The following is a 22,671-nucleotide window of genomic DNA, read 5'->3' on the forward strand; positions in this document are numbered from 1 at the left end:
TTTAAAGGCCTCACAACTATATTCAAACACTGATCAATTTCTAAAATATTTCATTCCTATATTCAAAAACATTCAAACACTTTCTTATCCATAATCAAACACAATCAAACACTTTCTATTCCATAATCAAACACATTCAAACACTTTCTTATACATATTCAAAAAAATTCATTACAAGATTATCTGAATCGATTAAAAAAAACTTAAACATCTATATTCAAACACATTCAAACACTTTCTATCCATATTCAGACACTTTCAATACCATTTCTAAACACTTTTATATCAATTTCCAAACACTTTTATATCAATTTCCAAACACTTTTATATCAATTTCCAAAAAATTTAATTCATATATTCAAACAATTTCAAACACTTTGTTATCTATATCTAGACACTCTCATAATCATGTCTATATACTTTTATATCTATTTCCAAACAATTTTATAGCTATATTCAAACACTGTCAGTAGACCATCTAGCGGAAACCTTTGACATGTCGTAGTTGCCTCAACTGAACCACAGATCATACCCACTTCCCTAGCAATGCTTCGCAGGTCTCGCTTCTGTCGCACCTGGCCATATCGTGCACAGCTTCGGCAGTTTCATCGTTGGTGCCCTTTTTTGGTCGCCTAGGCCGCTCATCATCTCCAATGCTCTCTCTGTCCCTCTTTAATTCAGCAGCCCATTTTTTTCACAGTGCTATAGGAAGGGAACTCCTTTCAAAGAGTATCGTCTTGAAGTTCATGGATTTCCTTGGGTGACATCCCTTTCTTACAGAGGTACTTAATAACGGCTTTGATTTCAACTTTCTCCATCCGGTCTAAATGACACACCCCTCTTCTTATCAAAGTGTGTTTTACGTCACTTAATATGTGGTGTAAAATCGCGTGTTACTCGTCAGTTATCCTTAATAAGATGTCGGTCTCGACATATCGTGTTTTGATGTCAGTATAGTGGCTAGAAGTATATCGGGCCGAGAACATCGTAAACCACCGGTCAATTGAAATTTCTGTCCCCATTGTGTGATATAGGGCAGTCGGAATTTTGAATGGATAGCTAAAGCCATGTCAAAGGTCCTGTCAGAAAGTTAATTTTCCATCCAAATAATGGGCGTATTTGTGAATAATTTTGCACCAAAACGAAACCACACAGTAACCCTAAAAAAGGGACATATTACAGGTAAAAACTTCCACCGCACTTTCCCTTGTTTCGGATTGGAGCCGGGTCTACAATATTACATACTGGTGCATTTTAATGTTTTTTGTAGCTCTACTTATACGTAAAGTAATTTACCTAGTATAAAGTAGATATTAACTGTTTTCACAATTTCGTGATCATGTCACATTTCGTCATTATTGACTTAAGCTGATTCATTTGGTTTGTATCTAAGAATCAATCGTACACAGATGTCGCCTAACCTGCATAATATAAACCCCAGGTTAAAATGAGACAGTCTGTCACGTGACTACTCAATTAGACGGGTTTATAGCTTTTAATGCTAGGCGACATATTCTTACCTGGCGTTCATTAGGATTGGTTTGACATTGTATTATGGCGGTAAGATGATTTTATTTACAAGTATTATTTCTTTTTTATTCATTTTGATTACTCTATAAGACTTAGCGTAGAGAAAGCTATTTGATTTTTATCTTTTTGTTGGATAAAATATATCATTAATTTGTGAGTTTCTTAAAACTACACGTTCATAAGTTTCTGTCAGTTGCCGATGTTTAAACGAGAAATATGTAAAAAATATAAAGCATTATATAAACTTTGCAATGACAGTATGTTACGTGCGACAGGCGGTTAGAATGATATTGATTTAACATTGCGATTTTATATAAAGTAACATTATAGAAAATAATACTAGGATTTTTTCTGTAAAATGAATTTAATTATCTTCAAAATTTAAGTTATTGCAATGTAGGATCTTGTATGATGGAAGTGATTGTTTATTTTTTTTCTTTCTTTCTTTTCTTTTTTTAAAGTATACATATAATTATCATTTGTTTAGGTCCATGGCTATTTGATGATTGATGATTTATGTATTGATTTCTAAAATGATTATTTGTGGTTCAGACCCGTTCTTGATTTGATTTCTTCGTAACAAAAATCCCAGTTAATGATATTTATATCAATGATATTTATTTTTTGGATATGAAAGTGTTTTTTTAACCAAACTGCTTTAATTAATACCCCTTCTATGCACAGCCGGCAGTATCAGTGTTTGGACACCCCAAAAACAACAGCACTACAGAGTGGAAGGGGGGTTTATTGGGGGATTTAATCACTTGACTAACAAGCTTAGGGTATAAAAAGAAAATCCCAACTATTGCTGGGGGATTTACTGATAAATAAGGAAAAAAAACAATTACGGTGACTCAACTTTCCGACTTCCCGGATGACTAAAAAAAAACTTAAACGTCAATCATTCACGGTTCAACGTATTAAATTTGACAACGCAAACCATTAAAATTCCGGGAAGTTGGGAGTATTCTTTTTCAAGTAAGATACATTTCTAAGATCTAAGGAATTTCTAATTAGAGCTAATGGAAACATTTTAGTGGACGGAAACGAAAGACATGTTCACCAATAAGCGACATATTGGAAAGAAACGTGCTCACTAATAATTTCCGTGCTTGCATATTTTTATTTTTTTCTGCCATAAATTAGATAAATTCTAAACGGAGTCTACAAGGTTTTTTTTTATTGAAATAACGTGACTATAAATATTTTTTCAAGATTTGTGTACCATTTGACGTTGGTTTGGAACAATAACTTGAGGGCAAAAATTTCAATTATTCCCTCATACAGTTTTTCAAGAATAATCATTTTAATTCTGCAATGAGACCCGTAAATGTATAGCGTTGGAAAGATTTTCACTCCAATCGCGCTAAAATTTTCACACAAGATGGATATTCAATTTAATTCTGAATATATCTCTGTAGTAGCATATGCAGAATTTTCCCCCATTGAAGTGCCTCACTTAATCGATATATAAGAATTTCAAAGTTTTGTGTTTCGGGAATGTTTGACCCCAATGGAGCTTCTTTTAATTGAATACTTGGTCTATTCAACAATAATAAGAACGAGTCGTATGTTTTACATTTTTACCGGATCTGACTTTTTTCACTACATTATTTTCCTCAATACTCCGATTACATATGTGTATGTATGATATTTTGTTCACTAAATCTTTATTGTTGCGATGTTTAAATAATGAAAATTGCGGAGTATGGTTTATGCACGTTAAAACAGGGTTTTAACAGAATATCAAGTCCAAATTTGACTAGTAGACATTCAGGAAAACAAAATTCACAAAAATGGTATGGAGAGTGGTATAAGTCCGAATGAAATGCTGTAGTCGCAAGTTCGAACATTATTTCTTTGTAATACAGCTCATTATCTTTTATTAGCGCGCGGAATTCTTAGCCTTTTGGGATGAAAGTGGCCTGTAAGTAGATATATGGAAGAGACTGAGTTTTCTTCATGAGAAATGAAATACATATAAAGATACCCAAGATCGCAAAGGTTGAAGCTGAAAGGTCGCGACTAAACAGTCAGTTCATTTGACAATTAAAGGAGATTTTTTCAGAATATGATATTCTGCAACTGAAACCAGACGCCAACGGACGTCAGGGATGGCCAGTAAATAATGTGAATGTTTATGCACATGTGGTATTCTAGCACATAGAACAGTTGTCTAATTGTGATTAGTTATATCGCCAGGCAAGTGTATGGGATGCTCGTTATTACACCCGATTTATTCAATTTCTCCGGACCATAATATTAAAATGTTAAAGGGACGAAACTCCCGGTAAGAATGTTGCTAAATAAAACTTTAAATTATTTTGATATGTTACAGAACTGTCACAAAATACAGGTTTCTTCATAAAAATGATTTCATACACGCAGGAAAAATATAAGCCTGTGCGGAAAAATGCGCATGCGCAAAAAATAGCAAATCTCGTTTTATCTGCTGTTGTGAATTTCAGTTGTCAATCTTTCCTCGGAATTTGCCATTATTTCTTTGAATTAATTGCATACTGTCGTGTAGACATCGTGCATCAAACAGAGAATAATGTATCTTATGATTTGAGAAAACCGAATACTTAAAAGAAAAAAGAAATACGCCATTGGAGTACTGATCAGCCAATGACTTGTTTCGTGTATATATAAAATAACAGCTACTTATCAAATAAAAACTTTACTGTAATGTCGCAGGTGCACTGAAATAAAAGTGTAATAATACAAAGATTTATAACGTCTTTATTGAAAATCTTGCACGTGTGAAATAGAAAATTTGTTCATGAACATCTGCAGGAGTAAAGCCAGGGCCCACATGGCGATGCATTGAATAATATCGGAGGCTTCTGTAGTTGTCTACGTGCGCAAAAATGTGCAATATCTTTGCATAAAAATACTACGCGTTTCGTTCATTGTTTTTCGTATGTACAAATAAAGAAACCTTCAGATATCTTCAATATGTTTGTTTTACACGTATGATTAACTTTGAAATTACAGGAGCCGTCATTGCAATCCAAGCCGCGCCGAGTCAAGTATATTGAAACATGCAAGCCGCCCCGAGTCAAGTATATTAAAACATGCAAGCCGCCCGAGTCAAGTATATTAAAACATGCAAGCCGCCCCGAGTCAAGTATATTAAAACATGCAAGCCGCCCCGAGTCAAGTATATTAAAACACGCCAAAAGAAACGTCGCATGCTCCCCTGATGTTATACGTTAATGTGAAGCTTCGTGCGCATTTTTATGCAAGAATAAAGAATTATCATTCATTTAATCGTTGGATCACTTTTGGCATGTACATGTACTGAAGACGGCGTAGCTTTGAGTAGACGACTTTATTATTCTTGTGCCTGCCAATATAAATTAGGTCAGAATCCACCGTATTTTTCCCCTCCCATTTTATATAACACCGAAACAAGTCTATTTTAATACATACAACTTCAAGATGCCCATTGTGTTTCGCAAGTCACGATTCTCTTATTTAACATGCATTTAACTTTGAAACACGGGAGATGAAGACCGATGATAAAGGGTTAAAAATAAAGCATTCCCGTTACCATGGTTATTGGAAAATCATATAGTTTATCGCTAAATTTATACATAATTACACTGACTGCTATTTACAATCGCTCAATAATGATAAAGCGGACAAGAGCACGTTATTTTCCTATATTTTATTGCTTTCCACATGGGAGATGCAGTTGATGCAATTTAATCAAGTGGTCATATTTCGCACAATCATTTCTAAACCTGAAATTAAAACAAAAATTAATCACAATTCTCCCTCCAGATTGCTGTTAGATAATCAATACAACAAATTTACGTTTTAAAAGCATATTAAAATATAAAGCTTACATCTTTTTTGTTGTACACTGATAACATTACGTCATCACTTAAATTCAGCCAAACCGGTACATCCAAATTAGTTTGTCCAGACTTGTTCGTGTTGGCATCTTCAACTTGAAATACCTTAGACTTACATACAAGTAACATTTCTAATGAGACAGGATTGGACTATTAATGAACAACTTTGTTTTTGTTTTACAGACATGTAATATTTGCTAAAAGTTGTTTTTGACCTTCCGGTTATTTTAAGAAAACTAGATTTAATATATATCGTAGTAAAACCTTCCATTTAATCCAATCATGCCAGGAATAAAAATAATGACGGAGAAATTCTCCCTTATTCTTCTCTTCTTTCTGTCTTTCTTTTTTATGCTCCCCGAAAAATTTCGGGAGAGCATATAGTCGCCGGATTGTCCGTCCGTCCGTCCATCCGTCAGTCCTTCCTTCTGTAAGTTCGTACGTCCCGAATTCGTGTCCGGCCCATAACTTCGTTATTTGAAGTCGGATTGTACAACTTTTTCACACAAATGATCACAATATTGAGACGACGTGTCGCGCGCAACATTTGGGTCGCTACCTTGAAGGTCAAGGTCACAGCATGACCTTGCAGCAAAATAGTGTCCGGCCCATAACTTTGTCATTTGAAGTCGGATTTTACAACTATTTCACAGATGTGATCACCATATTGAGACGATGTGTCGCGCACAATATCTGGGTCGCTACCTTGAATGTCAAGGTCACAGCATGACCTTGCAGCAAAATCGTGTCTGGCCCATAACTTTGTTATTTGAAGTCGAATTTTACAACTATTTCACAGGAATGATCACCATATTGAGACAACGTGTCGCGTTTAACACTTGGGTCGCTACATTGAAGGTCAAGGTCACAGCATGACCTTGCAGCAACATTGTCGAAGTTGAGGTAAATCAACATAGAACGATTTAAAGAAACTTTCTTGGGCCACATGAGATAGTCGTAAATCATAAAATTTTAAAGGATTTTTTTTATTTTCACCTGTTCTATTACAAATAACATCTTGTTGGGTATTATGTCACTTTAATGTTGGTTTGTAGCGGAAATAAGCTTCGAGAAAACTTTAATTTGCCGGGTATATGATAACATCTATTGTTAAGCAACAAAAAATAGTTCCGTTTAAACGTAAATTTATACCATTATTTTTCCCAGATTTTCTCACGCATAGATTTTATTTATTTGTATGCCTTTAGAAGCTGGTATAATGCTCTTATATATACTTTGACGTACATAACAGACTCTACTTATATCTGCGAATGTACGATAAGTTGAGAACTAATATGCTAATAAGGGAAATTACTTTAAACTGTTATAACTTTGATCAATTTAAGCGACGATGTGAAGATACTCGTCATTCGTTGTAGAAGTTATTTAGCTAGTTCCTTTAACAATACAGAAGTTATTAAGCTAAATTTATATAACAATGTAGAAGATACTGAGCTTAATTACTATAATTACAATGTAGTAGTTATTAGTCTAGTTTCTTTAAAAATGTAGAAGTTATAAGGCTTAGTTTCTATAACAATATAGAAGTTATTAAACTTAGTTTCTATAACAATGTAGAAGTAATAAAACTTGTTTCAATGACATTATGGAAGTTATCAAGCTCAGTTTCTATAACAATGTATAAGTTATTAAGCTTGTTTCTATAACGATATAGAAGCGATTAAGCATATTTCTACAACAATATATAAGTGATTAAGCTATGTTTCTATAACACTGTAGAAGTTATAAAACTTAGGTTTTATAACAATGTAAATTGTTAACCTAGTTTCTATAACAATGTAGATGTTATTAAGCTTAGTTTTAATAACAATGTGGAAGTTATCAAGCTTAGTTGCTATTTCAATAAAGCAGTTCTTAATCTTTTTTTCATTACGATGTAGAATTCATTACGCTAGTTGTTTACGATATGTAGCAGCTATTATGCTTAGTTTCTATAACAGTGTGGTGTTTTGAAATATTTAAAAATGGTACAGCTTATTTTGTATAACAATGTAGTGTATAACAATATGCAGAAGTTATAAAGCTTATTTACTATAACAATGTAGTGTATAATAATATGTAGATTTTATTAAGCTTAGTTTCTATAACAATGTAGTGTATTACGATATGTAATTTTTTTAAGCTTAGTTTCTATAACAATGTTGTGTCTAATAATATGTAGATTTTATTAAGCTTAGTTTCTATAACAATATAGTGTATTACGATATGTAGATTTCATTAAGCTTAGTTTCTTTAACAATGTAGTGTATGACAATATGTAAATTTTTTTAAGCTTAGTTTCTTTAACATTGCAGTGGTTTACAAAATGTAGAAATTATAAAGATTAGTTTCTATAACAGTATAGTGTATTACAATATATAGATGTTATTAAGCTTTGTTCATACTTAAAAGTTATTAAAATTTATTTCTTTCCCAAAGCTGTTTTTCTTGCAACCTATATGCATTATTCACATAATGTGAAATTCTATGGCATTATTAACATATATCGGTAATATATGAATTGACTCAAAATGATATATGTAGATAAACCGTTAAATGTGTATAACACACAATGATTATTATCATTATTACAATGTTTAAGATGTCTGGTGACTTATAGGCCCATGGGGAAGAATGCTAAGTTATTTTCTCTTGTATATATGTAATGTAATAGATATGCATATCTCACGATAATAAAATATTTACTTTCTTTTTGCTATTGCGATGTAAAGTTATATGATACAAATATTTTTGCGTAAACTTTTAAATGTAAGTACAACTAAACTGAAGTTGCATATATTGTAAAACTGAACTTCCCGGTCAAAATAATGTTAGAAAATTCAGTAATAAATACCTTACAAAGCTATGAAGCTACTAGCATTGGCATTTATTAAGTATTAATTACATTCACTATTGAAAAAAACAACACTTTTCACGGCAAATATTTTAAAGCTTTATACTACTTCATCGAAGAGTTTCATTCAGGAAGTCTCCCCGACGGAAATGCAAAAACCGGAACTGATATTGACATGTAGATAACTTTGATTAAAGTTAACAAAGAAAAATTCTGGTCAGGCTGTTACCTGTGTAAACTAAACTGCTAACTTGAGACACATTGCATTACTATGGATTACCGTTAGGGCCATCGTGGTTACACTTTATAATCCAGAGAGCGACAATTCGACAGTGCGATAGTGCGATGACGACATTACGACAGTGCGATGACGACAATTCGATAGTGAGATGGCAACAACGCGATATTACTGTCGCACTATCGTAGCATCGCCATCGAATTACCGCACTGTCGCCATCGCATTTTCGCCATGGTATTATCGCATTGTCGAATTATCGTACTGTCGTCATTGCGTTATCGCACTGTCGCCATCGCACTATCGCATTGTCTTCATCGCATTGTCGTCATCGCACTATCGCACTGTTCCATTGTTACCCTCTGTATTTTAACGTATAACCACGATGGCCCTAACGATATTCTGTGTATTGCTGATGTGAAACAAGTAATTGCTCAACAGTCCGTCATCTGCTGTGATCTGATAAGATAGAACATACTACAATATTATGGTGATCATTACATGTTTACAGGAATTGTATCTAATCGATACGTAGCCGTATGTAAACAATGACGTGAACTATCATGTTAAAAACTATGTGTTCAGGCAATACGCAAGCTGTGCATCTTAATCAATTTAGAACACTAAAATAGATATTCAGTTGTAAATAAGATACATGTATATCAGTTTGAATTATTTTGTTGTTGTTCTTGGGGTTATTTTTAGGGATTATTTTCTTGTTACATTTTTTTATTATTTGATTTTTTATTGGCGGGCGTTTGAGGGTTTTGTTGTTGTTGTTGAAGTTCGTTCGTTTTGGCTTTAAAACAAATAACTATGATTTACTAGGTTCATTACAATTTGAAGGTGAACAATGTTATCTATGCGATTGCACCAACACGTTTCTGTCATTCTTTTTTTTTTAAATTCACTAACAGCTTCACATTTATATAATTTATGTCAACTCTTTATTTTCTTAATTTTTAGGATTTGTTCGTAAGATTTATAAAAGTTTTGCTTTCTGAATTTTCATTTGTTTTTTTTTTCTTCATCTGTATTAATCTTGAAAGGTTTTGCTAATTTGTATATTAGCATTTGATATTAATCTATCAGTACTTGAAAGGTTAAAATTTAACACTCGCCTTCTGTAGTAGCAACAATGGATTTTTTTGTCTGAGGATCGAGCTAACGTGTCTTTGGTTAATGTGAAGACATCATCTTATTTCCTTGTATATCAAACAATTACTTTGAAAATGTTGCCCTTTCTCAAGGGACTTTTTTATTTATTTATTTTTTATCATTTGAATGCAAGTCCTTTTCTCATAAACGTTTTTTTTAATACCTTGTGATACCTTGTGAAATATGGGAAACTTTATTAGTATTACGCTATTAGGTCTTGCGTAATACGATTGATTATGAAGATTAAAGTAATGACTATTGTCAAGAGATTGTGTTGCCTAGCAACTGTTTTGCGGCGCTATGTTCTATGATGTGATATAATTGCTTTGTGGTACAGAGCCACGATAAAACCTTCAAAATAAGAGCTCTGGAAAACTTATAGTCTTTGTGTTGAGATCTGTTTTGGATAATTGTTTCATACAAATTTCATATAAACAAGCAGCTTCATTTTAAAACCAAATGAGCCACGTCATGACAAAGCCAACATAGTGTGTTTGCAACCAGCATGGATCCAGACCAGCCTGCGCATCCGCGCAGTCTGATCAGGATCCATGCTGTTCGCTTACCAACAATATTACAAGTAGAGAAACTGATAGCGAACAGCATGGATCCTGATCAGACTGCGCGGATGCGCAGGCTGGTCTGGATCCATGCTGGTCACAAACCCATTATGTTGGTTTTGTCGTGACGCGGCTCAAATAAGTATTTTCCCAGTCTGTTCCTGACGTATGATCATAGCATATTCTCTTGCGACAGAAAGCTAAAGGGCAAGGTCACTAGCACATATGGTTGGTTTTTTGTTCTTTATTTCAACTATTCACATAAAATCTAACCAAATGAAAGGAAAGCCTTCATTCACAGTTTGATATTTTCTCTCCACTGTCCAATTTACTATGTTTGAAGTTGAGTAAGTGAAAATAAATCTATAAAGTGCGTCGTAATTTCCATACATTTTAAAAGTCGTTGCAAATATACACGTATATCACATATCCTATAATGAATAAATAAGACATAACCCTTTGCGTTGCACATAGGGTTTACATTTTCATAAAGCTGCATTTTTGTAACATCAAGTGTAATTCGATAATCATGATTTATATTAAATCTTTATAAAAAGCTTCTGTAAGTTTTGTGTTTCCCTTTAACAAAGGAATCTTGGTCTATAAAAGGTCTCTGACAGGTTATATGGCCAATATTATCGGTTGCATGTTTATATGATCCGAGGATATGAATGAAATGTTATACAATGCAGAAAACAGATATGCCTAACAAAGCAAGTGCACAAATTAGTATTTAAGTGACATTCTGCAGTGCATGCTTTTCTCTTTCAATCGGCTTCCGCTTTAGTTTACTTACCTAAGAACTGTGTTTTGTGAGATTTCGGTAATTGCATGTACGAATGATTAGATTTATCCACATGTAAGCCTAGAACACATTAAGTAAATAAGATTGGATTATTATTTAGTGGATCAAACTTTCCTTTGGACTATGTTTTGGTGTTATTGTTTGTGTAATTTGGAAAGTATGTTAAAATTGCTTTTGTAAATCAACAGGCAGAATAACTAACTCATATAATTCATTTTAATGTATTTCAGGGACAGGTATTAAGACAGAGTTGTGCTTTACTGGCAGTGTTGTGTGTGATATATCAGGCAACGGCTGAAGGTAATCACTCGAAAATGAACTTTATAGCCACTCAATGACACTTTGTTATATTTTTGAACTTTTTTTTATTTATATCATCAAATCTTATAAGAACTATAAAGTTCATATGGAACGTCAAAACTGCCTTTTGTTCACAGGTACTGATGTGATTGCTTTGTTTATCCATTATTTATGTTTGTTTGATATGTAAAAAGTTATAAGCTTAAGGACACTCTCGATTCCGTTCCTGAAACCAACCGGTAGTAAAAAATAAATGTACAATTTTGTGTGTGCGTGTGTGTGTGTGTGTGTGTGCGTGTGTGTGTGTGTGTGTGTGTTTTTCTTTTGATTAAATGAACAACGACCTGCCCCTTAACGGGTCTGAACACAAGCTTCTCGTGAACCTTGAATTTCAATTCAATATCGTTAACCACTCGGGAATGCCGCCACAATTTTGTTACTTGGCAGTTCGTTGAGTCGAGCCGGCATTATGTGGAGTAATATGAGAATTATGATAGTAATGCTATAAAGAGGCAAGTCTACACTAAGTCTAAAAAAATTTATGATATGGTTTTATGATATTAGTCAAGGTGGTGGCTGTATATTGGGTCAAACTGGCTTAAGGTCGATTCTTAACTGCTGAAAGTTGGTTCAAAATTGCATTTCGTTTTGTCCGGATGGTATAATAATAAGTCATATCGACATTATGTTGGTGAAATAACCAAAATATTGAGCTAATTACGGTTAAAGGTGAGCCAAGTTGGCATTCTGTTTGGTCAAAAAGCAATTTAATTGTATTAAGTTGGCCTAATAGTCGGTCAAATTATCAAAAGCTTGAGTAAGAATCCCATTAGTTTCAGTAAAGTTTTTTTATGTGTCAGATAAGCATTATGTTGAATCATTTTGAGTCAAGTTTGCTTAAGGTTGTATCCATTTTTATTTTGTTTGGCAATTTATGATGATACATGATGCTTAAATTGCTTTCAAATGCTCAGGAACGATGCCAGAATATGCAAACTGGTCTGATTCTATTCTTTAAACACATAACGTCAATAGCCATACATCAGTACTAAGAGAAAAGATAAAGTATCAGTAATTTAATTATAATTACGTGTACTTGTATACTTTGTTTTCTTTTTATTCTAATTTCTTATCGCATGATTATGCACCTTCCCAAAATTAAAATATGAACCAAAATGATTAATGTTTTCAATTGACCTTTCCAGTGTTACATGTTCATGCAAATTGGCTGAATGGCTTCCCTTGGACAACACATACCCTGGTTGACCTGGTTTACACAAATGACACAATTGTTTTTTGTGATAATTTTAGTGAGAAATTTACCTGGAATTGGACAGAAACGTCGAGGCTAAATTTTCACAGTACTTTAATTCGAAAGGGAGTAAATGCGACATTTTTTATCAACGCATTGTTGTGTCGTCATCGCATCGTTAATGATAACATAAAGAGTATGTTAGATTATAACGATGATGACGATGATGATAATGATGTTGTTCATGATAATGCTAATGATCATGATGATTATAATTGTGATGCTAATAATAATGGTTATGATGGTATTATAAGTATGCATAAGAATTAAATACAATGAAAACACACGCAAAAGAAATAGATAAAACACTTGTTGTTTCAGATATCAGCGCAGTGGCCTGTAACCCCGATTCAGGTGGAACAGCCGAGTGCGCAGCTAAGGACTCCAACGCAGAATGTAAAACTGGCGAAGTCAAGTGCTCGTGTGCTGCTAATTACATTTTCAAAACTGATAAATCAGCATGCACAGCAAGTAATGCGGACTTTTCATGAGATATGATCAATTTAAAGGGTTACATTATGACTTTCAATATATCGAGATAGCACACCATCAGTTTGCATATATATTCAGGCTAGAAATTGCACCTACCTAGAAACCACAAACCTTCCGTTTATCATGAATGCTCTCTTATGTGTAAAAGTAAAAATACTATACGACGTGATTCGAAGTCATAAAAGATCGAGTCTGTATTCTTCAACTCTTTTTTCCGATTGGTTTATAGCGAATTTATTTTAGTTCGATTGTATAGGATGCTATAAGCTTGTATCCGTCCCTGGAACTAACTAGTACTGAGCAATGAGTAAAGTGTCTTGCTCAAGGAAACAACGGCTTGCCCCTGATTGGGTTTGAACCCATGCAGCTAGCGATCATTAGATTACTAGTCCAACACGTTAATCACTCAGCCCTGCCGCCACTGAATTTGAAGGATATCTTAATTTCTTTACTCTCAACAGCAGTAAGTAAGTGTTATTCAACTGTAAAAAGTAGCCAAATACTTCATACTTTTGTTGTTGAAATATTTTTCTTTTCCAACGGGAAGATTTATTCCAATAGTTATTGCAGCAGTGTGAACATTGATTAACCCGGTGTTGGAGGGTATTAGAGATATTTCACCTTCAATTATCTTTTATAAACATGCCCTTCAATACATTTTTTCATACTCTTTGTTCAGTTATCTCTTGTGATATACCCTCTCCATTATAGATATTAATCTATGATTGCATCTATTGCAGCAATTAGTTCGGTGTCATGTAATCCTACCAGCGATGGGACTGCAACTTGTGTAGCTGTCAATGCCAATGCTGAATGTAAAACAGATGCTACGACATGCTCGTGTAAAGATGGATATGTACAAGACCCAGACACAGAAAATGGTTGCATGAAAGGTTGAAATATTAAAAACAACATTACAGTATTGATAAAGAATGTCAAAACATTATTATCATTAATTGTGTTATAACAAGAACATTCGAGGTGTTTATCAAATATCCAAATGATCACCGTATGCCTATTTCTCACTTTGTTTTCTTACGTTTTAGTTATATATAAGGAGAAAGGTATGCCGTTGCCTAAGACCCGGGTTCTTCAAAACTGAAGTTTAAAATACTTAAGATCAACATAGGAATGATACAAATTTCAAGATGTTTTCCCCGAATTTTAATCATGATTTTAACACTGACCTTTTATCATTTAAATAGACACAGCTGTTGGCAAGGCATGCACGAGCAATGCTGACTGTGCCGCTGATACTAACTCTGAATGCACGGATGACACCTGCTCATGTAAAATGAATTACATGGAAATGGACAGTATGTGCGAGAAAAGTAGGTGTTTTTTTGTATTGTGAAAAGAGTGTTATTTTTGATTTATTGTTGCAGCTAAGTAAATTCTTTGTAAACTGTATAAAAAAGGTGCATAAGCAAAGAAAATGCTTTATCAACTGGAAAAAGGTTCATTAGCAAAGTAACTGCCTTATTAACTATAAAAAAAGGGTGCATAAGCAAAGTAAATGCTTTATTCACAGTATAAAAAGGGTGCATGAGGAAAATAAATGCTTTATTAACTATATAAAAAGGGTGCATAAGCAAAGTAAACGCTTTATTAATTGTAAAAAGGGTGCATAAGCAAAGTTAATGCTTTATTAACTATATAAAAAGGATGCATAAGCAAAGAAAATGCTTTATTAACTATAAAAAGGGTACATAAGCAAAGTAAATGCTTTATTAACTGTATAAAAAGGGTGCATAAGCAATGAAAATGCTTTATTAATTATAAAAAGGGTGCATAAGCAAAGTTAATGCTTTATTCACTATCTAAAAAGGGTGCATAAGCAAAGTAAATTCTTTATTAACTATATCAAAAGGGTGCATAAGCAAAGGTAATGCCTTAATAACTGTATCAAAGAGGGAACATAAGCAAAGTAGTCCTTTATTAACTTTATCAAAAGGGTATATAAGCAAAGGAACTGTATTAAAGAGGGAACATAAGCAAAGTAAATCCTTTATTAACTTTATCAAAAGGGTGCATAAGCAAAGAAAATGCTTTATTAACTATAAAAAGGTCACATAAGCAAATGAAATGCTTTATTAACTGTATAAAAAGGGTGCATAAGCAAAGAAAATAAATGCTTTATTAACTGTAAAAAAGGTGAATAAGCAATGAAAATGCTTTATTTACTATAAAAAGGATGTATAAGGAAAGTAAATTCTTTATTAACTATATCAAAAGGGTGCATAAGCAAAGGTAATGCTTTAATAACTGTATAAAAGAGGGGACATAAGCAAAGTAAATCCTTTATTAACTTTATAAAAAGGGTACATAAGCAAAGAAATTGCTTTATTTACTGTATTAAAAAGGTGAATAAACAATGAAAATGCTTTATGTACTACAAAAAGAGTACATAAACAAAGAAAATGCTTTATTAACAATATAGAGCATTGTATGAGCACTGTCACTTACTGATCGTCCATGTACAAATAATCAAAGAGTTTAATTTATAGTTAAAAAGTTGGTTCTGTTGTTTGATATTTTAGTAAAATGAGTTGTTGCTCTACTGTTAAAACAAACAGTGTGCATTATCAAAGTGAAAAACTTGATAACTGTATAAATATTTGGCAAGCAAAGTAAGCGTCTGCTTAATTGTTTAACTTGTTAGTAAAGTAAGACCTATTAGGGACACGACTATATTTCCTCATATGATACCTGTATAAGTTAGTTCAAGGACGTGTTCAAATTAAATTAAAGTTTTTGTCGAGTTTTAACTTCTTTGAATTTACAATGGAATTGTCAATGTTACAAAGTGACTTCCGTGCTTTACTGGCGGAGATGCTCCACAAAGTGTCTGTTTTCAGTGAACACTATTCTGTACTAACAGAATGTGCGATTAACTTAAATGTCTGTCCTACTGTACAAACAGTATGTGCGAGCATGTAAGTGTCTGTCCTACTGTATAAACAATACTTGCGTGCAGAAAATTGTCTGTTCTACTTTTCTAACAGTGTGTGCGAGCAGATAAATGTCTGTCCTACTGTATAAACAGTATGTGCGAACAGGTAAGTGTCTGTCCTACTGTATAAACAGTATGTGTGAGCAGATAAATGTCTATCCTACTGTATAAACAGAATGTGCGAGCAGATAAATGTCAACTGCATGTGTGAGCAAACGAAATGATAATATTATCAACGGTATTTGAGATCAAAATACATGATATAAGCAATGGTATGTGTGAGCAAAAGAAATGATATGATAAACGGTATGTGTGAGCAAAATTAATGATAATATATGATAATATTATCAACGGTATGTGCGAGCAAAAAGAAATGATATAATCTAAGGTCCAAGGTCTGTGTGAACAAATACATGATCAACTAAACGGTATGTGTGAGCAAAAGAAATGATAATATAATAAACGGTATGTGTGAGCAAAAGAAATGATAATCTAATAAACGGTATGTATGAGCAAAAGAAATGACAATGTAATCATTTGTATATATGAGCAAAGACATGATATGATAAAAGGTATGTGTGAGCAAAAGAGATGATTATATAATTAACGGTATGTGTGAGCAAAATAATTTTATGTGTTTGCTTTACTGCGTATACTTAGCTCTTTTACCTGCTTTTAGAACACTCATGTGAAAGTGTAAAAAATTTCGATATACAAAACATTACAAGATTCAAGCTTTCAACAGTATAGAGTATTATTAGACTGTACAGATATGCAAGCTTGTCTGGCTTTTTGCTGCTGGCAAAGGGTAATAACTTGAGGTTTTGGCAGATTGAGGGTTAACTTCTTATAGCATGTTATTTTTATTATAAAAATATATACATATAATGTGAAATGTTATCAAAAATAAGGCAGCAAAAGTATTTCTCTATGTTAATTACATTAATTGAAATTAAAGTGGAAAAAACACACAGTTATCTTGTCTATACAGAAGTAACCCATGTGTTCAAGTGTTGTTATTGGTCATATAATTAGTGTTGTTGTTTTTACACATTTTCATGATCTGATTTCTTTTACAGTTTTAGGAAAAGCATGTACAGCTGCTAACGAAGCCACCGTCTGCAAGGTTAACAATTCAAAATGCGAATCAGACACGTGTCAATGTACGACAGGATACACTGAGGCAACAGCAATGTGTTCCATGGGTATGTTTCTATAAATAGTAACAAAAGAATAGGTTAAAGGAGAATCCCTATAAAAAGTACAAAACAACAAAATTGAAAATGTTGCAGGCTCCTGTCCATGGACACAGACGCTTGGGGGTCAGATTCTGCCCGCTCCCCAACGTGATACGCCCCTGTAAACCCTCTATCAAAACTATTTTAATATTTAAACACGAATGGGACATCTATTACATCATAAAACTGGTTTTCAAACAATGTTTACATATATGAAAAAATACAGTATACCATCAAGTCTTATGTGAAAAATGATGAACATTTTTATACGCCTGTGTCGAACATTTTTAAGACTAAATGTAAGATAGGTCAAACTAAACTTGAATGTATGAATAAAATGGGCTATGTTTCTGCATCAAAATTAAAGAAATAATTTATTTTATGTTTACAGTTCTGGATATGACATGTGCACAAGATTCAGATTGCTCCACTAAGATGACAAATACCGCATGCAAAACCACCAAATGCGCATGCGCAGATAACTACGTAAAGGAAGGTGTCTTCTGCAAGAAAGGTATGTATCATAAGTCTGTCAATCACAAGTATACGCACACACTTAAGAGACTATTTCAAGTTACCTATCTGATATTAATGATTAAGTTGGTGCTTATACATCTATTATGCTTTTGTTGTTTGTCTTTCTCAACGTCTGTTGGTCGTTAGATATCTTCATTTAGTAAGCTAAAAACGACATGACAGTTGTGTCTGTGCATATCTTACTATCTATCTCCCTTTTATATACATTTACATGTGTTTGTCTATTTAATGGTCACCAATTATTACCAAAGTTCCAAGTTCAAATTTTAATTACCAATTAGGATATGTATCCTGCTTTTTTTTAAATTTTGCCTTTTGACGACTGTGATATATAATTCATAACATCTGATCCTCTCATAAAGATCCTATAACTCAATTTGTTTATGTTTTTATATGATAAATATAATGATCAAATGAAGATTTATCAATATTGTAAGTTCCAAAAAGCATTATATTTGTAAAGATATTACTGAATTTACATTTCATTTTAATAAAGGGAGGTAATTAGAAATTTATTTTCTATAAAGTCCATGTCAAATTTTCAATAAGAAATGAATGCATATATTTTAATGATTACACATAATCTGGACAAATAGTTTCAGTACATATTTTACATATTCTTCGATGTTAGAAGCATAATTGTATACATAAATAAAATTTCACTGAAGTGTGGTAACAACCTTAATTACAACATACAGGATCTTTAAAATTTGATGACCACACTTATCCTTTTCCTGGTCGGACACTGTTCATGTAATTGCAATTACATGTCCTATTGAAACTTTTATAATCATCGACGTATACATAATCTTTGGACGTTTCACGTTTCTAATTTAATCATTTTATTCTGTCGTCATGCCCATGCATAATTGTTGAATACTGCTTAAACCGGTGTTAGGTGGCGAGGATTGAAAATTTCATCTCCCAGTACTATTCACTAACAGGCGCAATAAAACCGAACAGGCGTTGCCGTTTATTAATTTTGTGTTCTCAAGGAATTCGGTATTTTCTATTTTAGTTTCTGATCAACTGTATAGATAGAATATTAACCTTAGTTTGTTCCTTTATCTCTCTGCAGCCATTGGTCAAGCCTGCACTGCAAATACTGATTGCGTCGGCAATGCAGAGTGTGGTACAGACAAGAAGTGCATGTGTAAAACTGACTATATGGCAAATAGTGATAATAGTGTTTGTGGTAAGTCTGTTATCAAATGTTGTAATTGTTTATCAAAACATGTGATGATGATGATGGTGGTGGTGATGATGATGATGATGTTGATGATGATGATGATGATGATGATGATGGTGATGATGGTCATGATGATGATGGTAATGATTATGATAATGATGATGCTACTGATGATGATGGTTATGATTATGATGATGATTATGATGATGATGATGATGATTATGATAATGATGATGATGATGATAATGATGATGATTATAATAATAATGATGATGATGATAATGATGGTGATGATGATGATAATGATGATGATGATGATGATGATGATGATGATGATGATGATGATGATGATGATGATGATGATGATGATGATTATAATATAATAATAATGATAATAATAATAATGGTAATAATTATGATGATAATAATTATAATAGAAATACTGTTCTTGTTTGATGCAAACAACTTTTACAAAAATGCAGTTAGTTAAGAAAAATACAGCACTTGATATATATCAGAAACACATCTTGTTGACTATTATATTAAAATGTATTATTTTATTCATTGACTGGAAGTTATAATAATGCAAGACATATTTTCTTGAGACGTGCTATATAAGTCTAGTTTTATAATTGTGTTTGTTGCTGTCGTTAGTTAAAAATACGTTTGTTTAAGAGAAAACATTTAATTCAGATTCATACGACTATTCCCCCAAGCAGAGCTATTCAAAAGTGTCTTCTTACGCCTGTAAGATCCATGTAGATTTAGTACAGTTGAAATAGAGGTTACCTGCTTTGGCCACTTATTGACATGCAAGATTTTTTTCTAAAAGTCTTGCCCTGCCTTTCTATATTTTAAAAGATAAAGTAGCAAGATTTTACATTCTCGTATGAAGTTCTCATGCTTAACTTTAAACCTTGCAAGAATCAAAATGTAACAAGAGCCCGGTTTGAGCCGGGTGATGCTCCCCGAATAGGTTTTGGACACAGGAAAGTATACCTCTGGTAGTTTCAGAGTTATGTCCCTGGAAAAAGTTCAAAGTGCAATAATTCAAAAATTAGGCAAGGCAGAGTTACTGTTCTTTGCATTGCACTTCTTATCAATGTGATCTATCAACCTACAAAGATTCTTGATAGTCTATATTCTTGAAGTAATAAACCTTTATGGACTGCTCTAAGATTGAGACTATTTAACAACTGGTTATATACATTCATATCGTTTACAAGCAGATCGTAACGTTTACGAAATTGACCGACTAAAGGGTCAAATGCAAGAGTGCCAGATCAATATTGCTGGACAGGTCGCAATCAAAATATGTGGCGACAAAGGTTTATTCAATAAATATTCATATAAAAGATGAATGTTTCTATTTATATTGTATTTTGTTGAATAAAGTATTATTATGATGCAAAATATATACAGTATGTGTAGCTATCATGCAGTACATGTGGCTATTTCAGGCACATTTTATTTTTTAGCTATCAAAGTATTTCGTGAAACCTTTCGAAACTTTAACAAGCAAACAATAATATAGGTTATGCACGTGAAGGCTTGTCTTAGATTTTCGCGGGTTCTTATACTTGACTTGAATTCTTTTTTAATGGGTAAATTATGATAGCAACCCCTTTCATTTGAGTTATTCTTAAATAAGTGATTAAGATCTAGAATTGATATCATTTTCCTCTGTCCGAGTGTGTTTTTGAATTCCAACATTCACTTTAGAATCTTTCATGAGAGGATCTACAAAACTGATTAATGACAGACCGATGAATTTACTTAAGTGGCTAAAAAGATAATTCTAAGTGGCCAAAAAGATAAATGATTTTCTTACAATTACACGTCTTTCAGAGAAAGAGGACTCCAATGCAGCCGAGTCAATTGCTGCTCCAGGCGTCTTGTTGCTGGCATCAGCCTTTCTAACATTAAAGGGCATTTGTTAATGGAACAAAGGATCGGCTAGATAGGTATATATTATAATACTTATATTGCTTTAAGAAATCATTTCGCTAAGACTCAATACGCCAACAGTTCATGAAAACTTCATTAATGCATTAAATATTGCAAATCACTTTTGTTTTCAAAATATAGACAAATATCCAAGTAAATTATAAAGACAGTATGAAATGAAAAGAAATTAGAATAAAAAAGATTAACAAGGAAAGTTGGCACTTTATAAACGCAACCCCCAAGACAACCCAGCAACACCGGACTGCCGGAAAGGAGCCCAGCAGGGCACAAGGGCAAAGCGCACTTAACTATATGTGATTTAAATCTTTATAAATTTGTGTCATTGTCATATGATAACAGACATTTTTATTTTTTTGTTTGTTTTTTTTTACAAAATATGTACTTGAATTGAAGATTTTTTATTTTTCAGATCGCTGTTTATCCGCATCCGAGGAATGAAATTCTATTATACTTCTTTTCTCAAATATAGCTCAACAAGTGAAATCCATTTTTACTATTTTTACATTTCGGTGTGTTTTCTATCCAGATTTTGTTTCCATAGTACGTATCTGTAACATTTTTTTTGTATTCAACAGCACTGAAACAGAACTGTTAATTTTAATAACGACAACTTATTTCTTCAAAGGTAATGTGTACTTGTAAGGGTATTTGTTACAATTTTTCAAATTCTAATCGTCGGTTTCAATGGAAAAGGTCTTAAAGAAATGACGTCTGCTTATTTCTTTGTTGATGAAAGTGAATCACGGTCACATGATATACCAAATGCATATGACATAGGCCCGTTATATTTGTCATTTTATTTGTTGTTTTTTTGTGTCTAGATTTTACTTTTTAAATGTATTCTTGTTTTAATGTTTATATGTTTTAAATGTGTACTGTAGAAGTGCTTGAATAATTTGGGTTACAATTGAAACTTTGAAATTTCATAACCATCATGTCTTGCCATTATGACGGCACGTTTACATGGAACATCATATTGTGTAACATTAAAGCTGCATGCCTCCATACACCAAAAAAGTAAAACAACAGCAACGACAAAAGAAAAAACTTTTTTTTAAAGATACAACCTGAATATGAAATGAATACAAACTAAAAAAAAACATAATAAAGGAAATTCCACTCCATGTGACATTTTTTTGAACTTTTAAGTAAATTTTGTTGTTATTTTTTACTCTTAGTATTTAATAATCATTTTTACACCTTAATGAGTAGTGACTCTTTTTTTAGAATATTTGAATACCAGAAAATTTTATTCTAATCTTATTGAATAACCGACACATTATATGTGACTTTTGGATTTTATGATCCTAGCAAGTGCCTTAGATTAACTCTAACTACTTAATTTCTTTTCATTTGGGATTTTGGATACTTTCTAAAAGTTGTTTATAAATATTTGCTGTTAATAAATATTTTTGCATGAACTTGGAGGCGTGTCGCTAGAAGCTTAAACATACAATGTGAAAGCATATGTTTGCGTGTACATGTGATAATAGTACATGTTTTATATCTTTCAATATATTTATGTTATAATGTATATAATACAATGTAGAAAATTGCTCCAAGTGATAAATGCGCCATATTGTCTGTAATTGTAATTACATTAATTGAAGATAAAATAGGACTTATTTAAAAACCATCTTATTTTTTCAGAGCTTAAGCTTTATTTAAATCATTAAT

At 32.6% G+C, this 22,671-nt stretch overlaps 1 protein-coding gene across 1 annotated transcript; it reads left to right on the forward strand.

The window, feature by feature from the left end:
• The first annotated feature begins 1,404 nt into the window (after window positions 1-1,404).
• LOC132737990 (prestalk protein-like) lies at window positions 1,405-22,003 on the forward strand. Its single transcript, XM_060725402.1, has 10 exons — window positions 1,405-1,560; window positions 11,236-11,305; window positions 12,939-13,088; window positions 13,850-14,002; window positions 14,315-14,440; window positions 17,142-17,267; window positions 17,692-17,814; window positions 18,916-19,032; window positions 20,875-20,990; window positions 21,404-22,003. Exons 1-9 carry the CDS (start codon window positions 1,555-1,557, stop codon window positions 20,964-20,966), a joined length of 963 nt encoding a protein of 320 aa, XP_060581385.1. The 5' UTR covers window positions 1,405-1,554; the 3' UTR covers window positions 20,967-20,990; window positions 21,404-22,003.
• Window positions 22,004-22,671: the final 668 nt, after the last annotated feature.

The sequence above is a fragment of the Ruditapes philippinarum genome, unplaced genomic scaffold, assembly GCF_026571515.1.
Source record: "Ruditapes philippinarum isolate M1 unplaced genomic scaffold, ASM2657151v2 ctg276_1_1_1_1, whole genome shotgun sequence".
Lineage (NCBI taxonomy): Eukaryota > Metazoa > Mollusca > Bivalvia > Venerida > Veneridae > Ruditapes > Ruditapes philippinarum.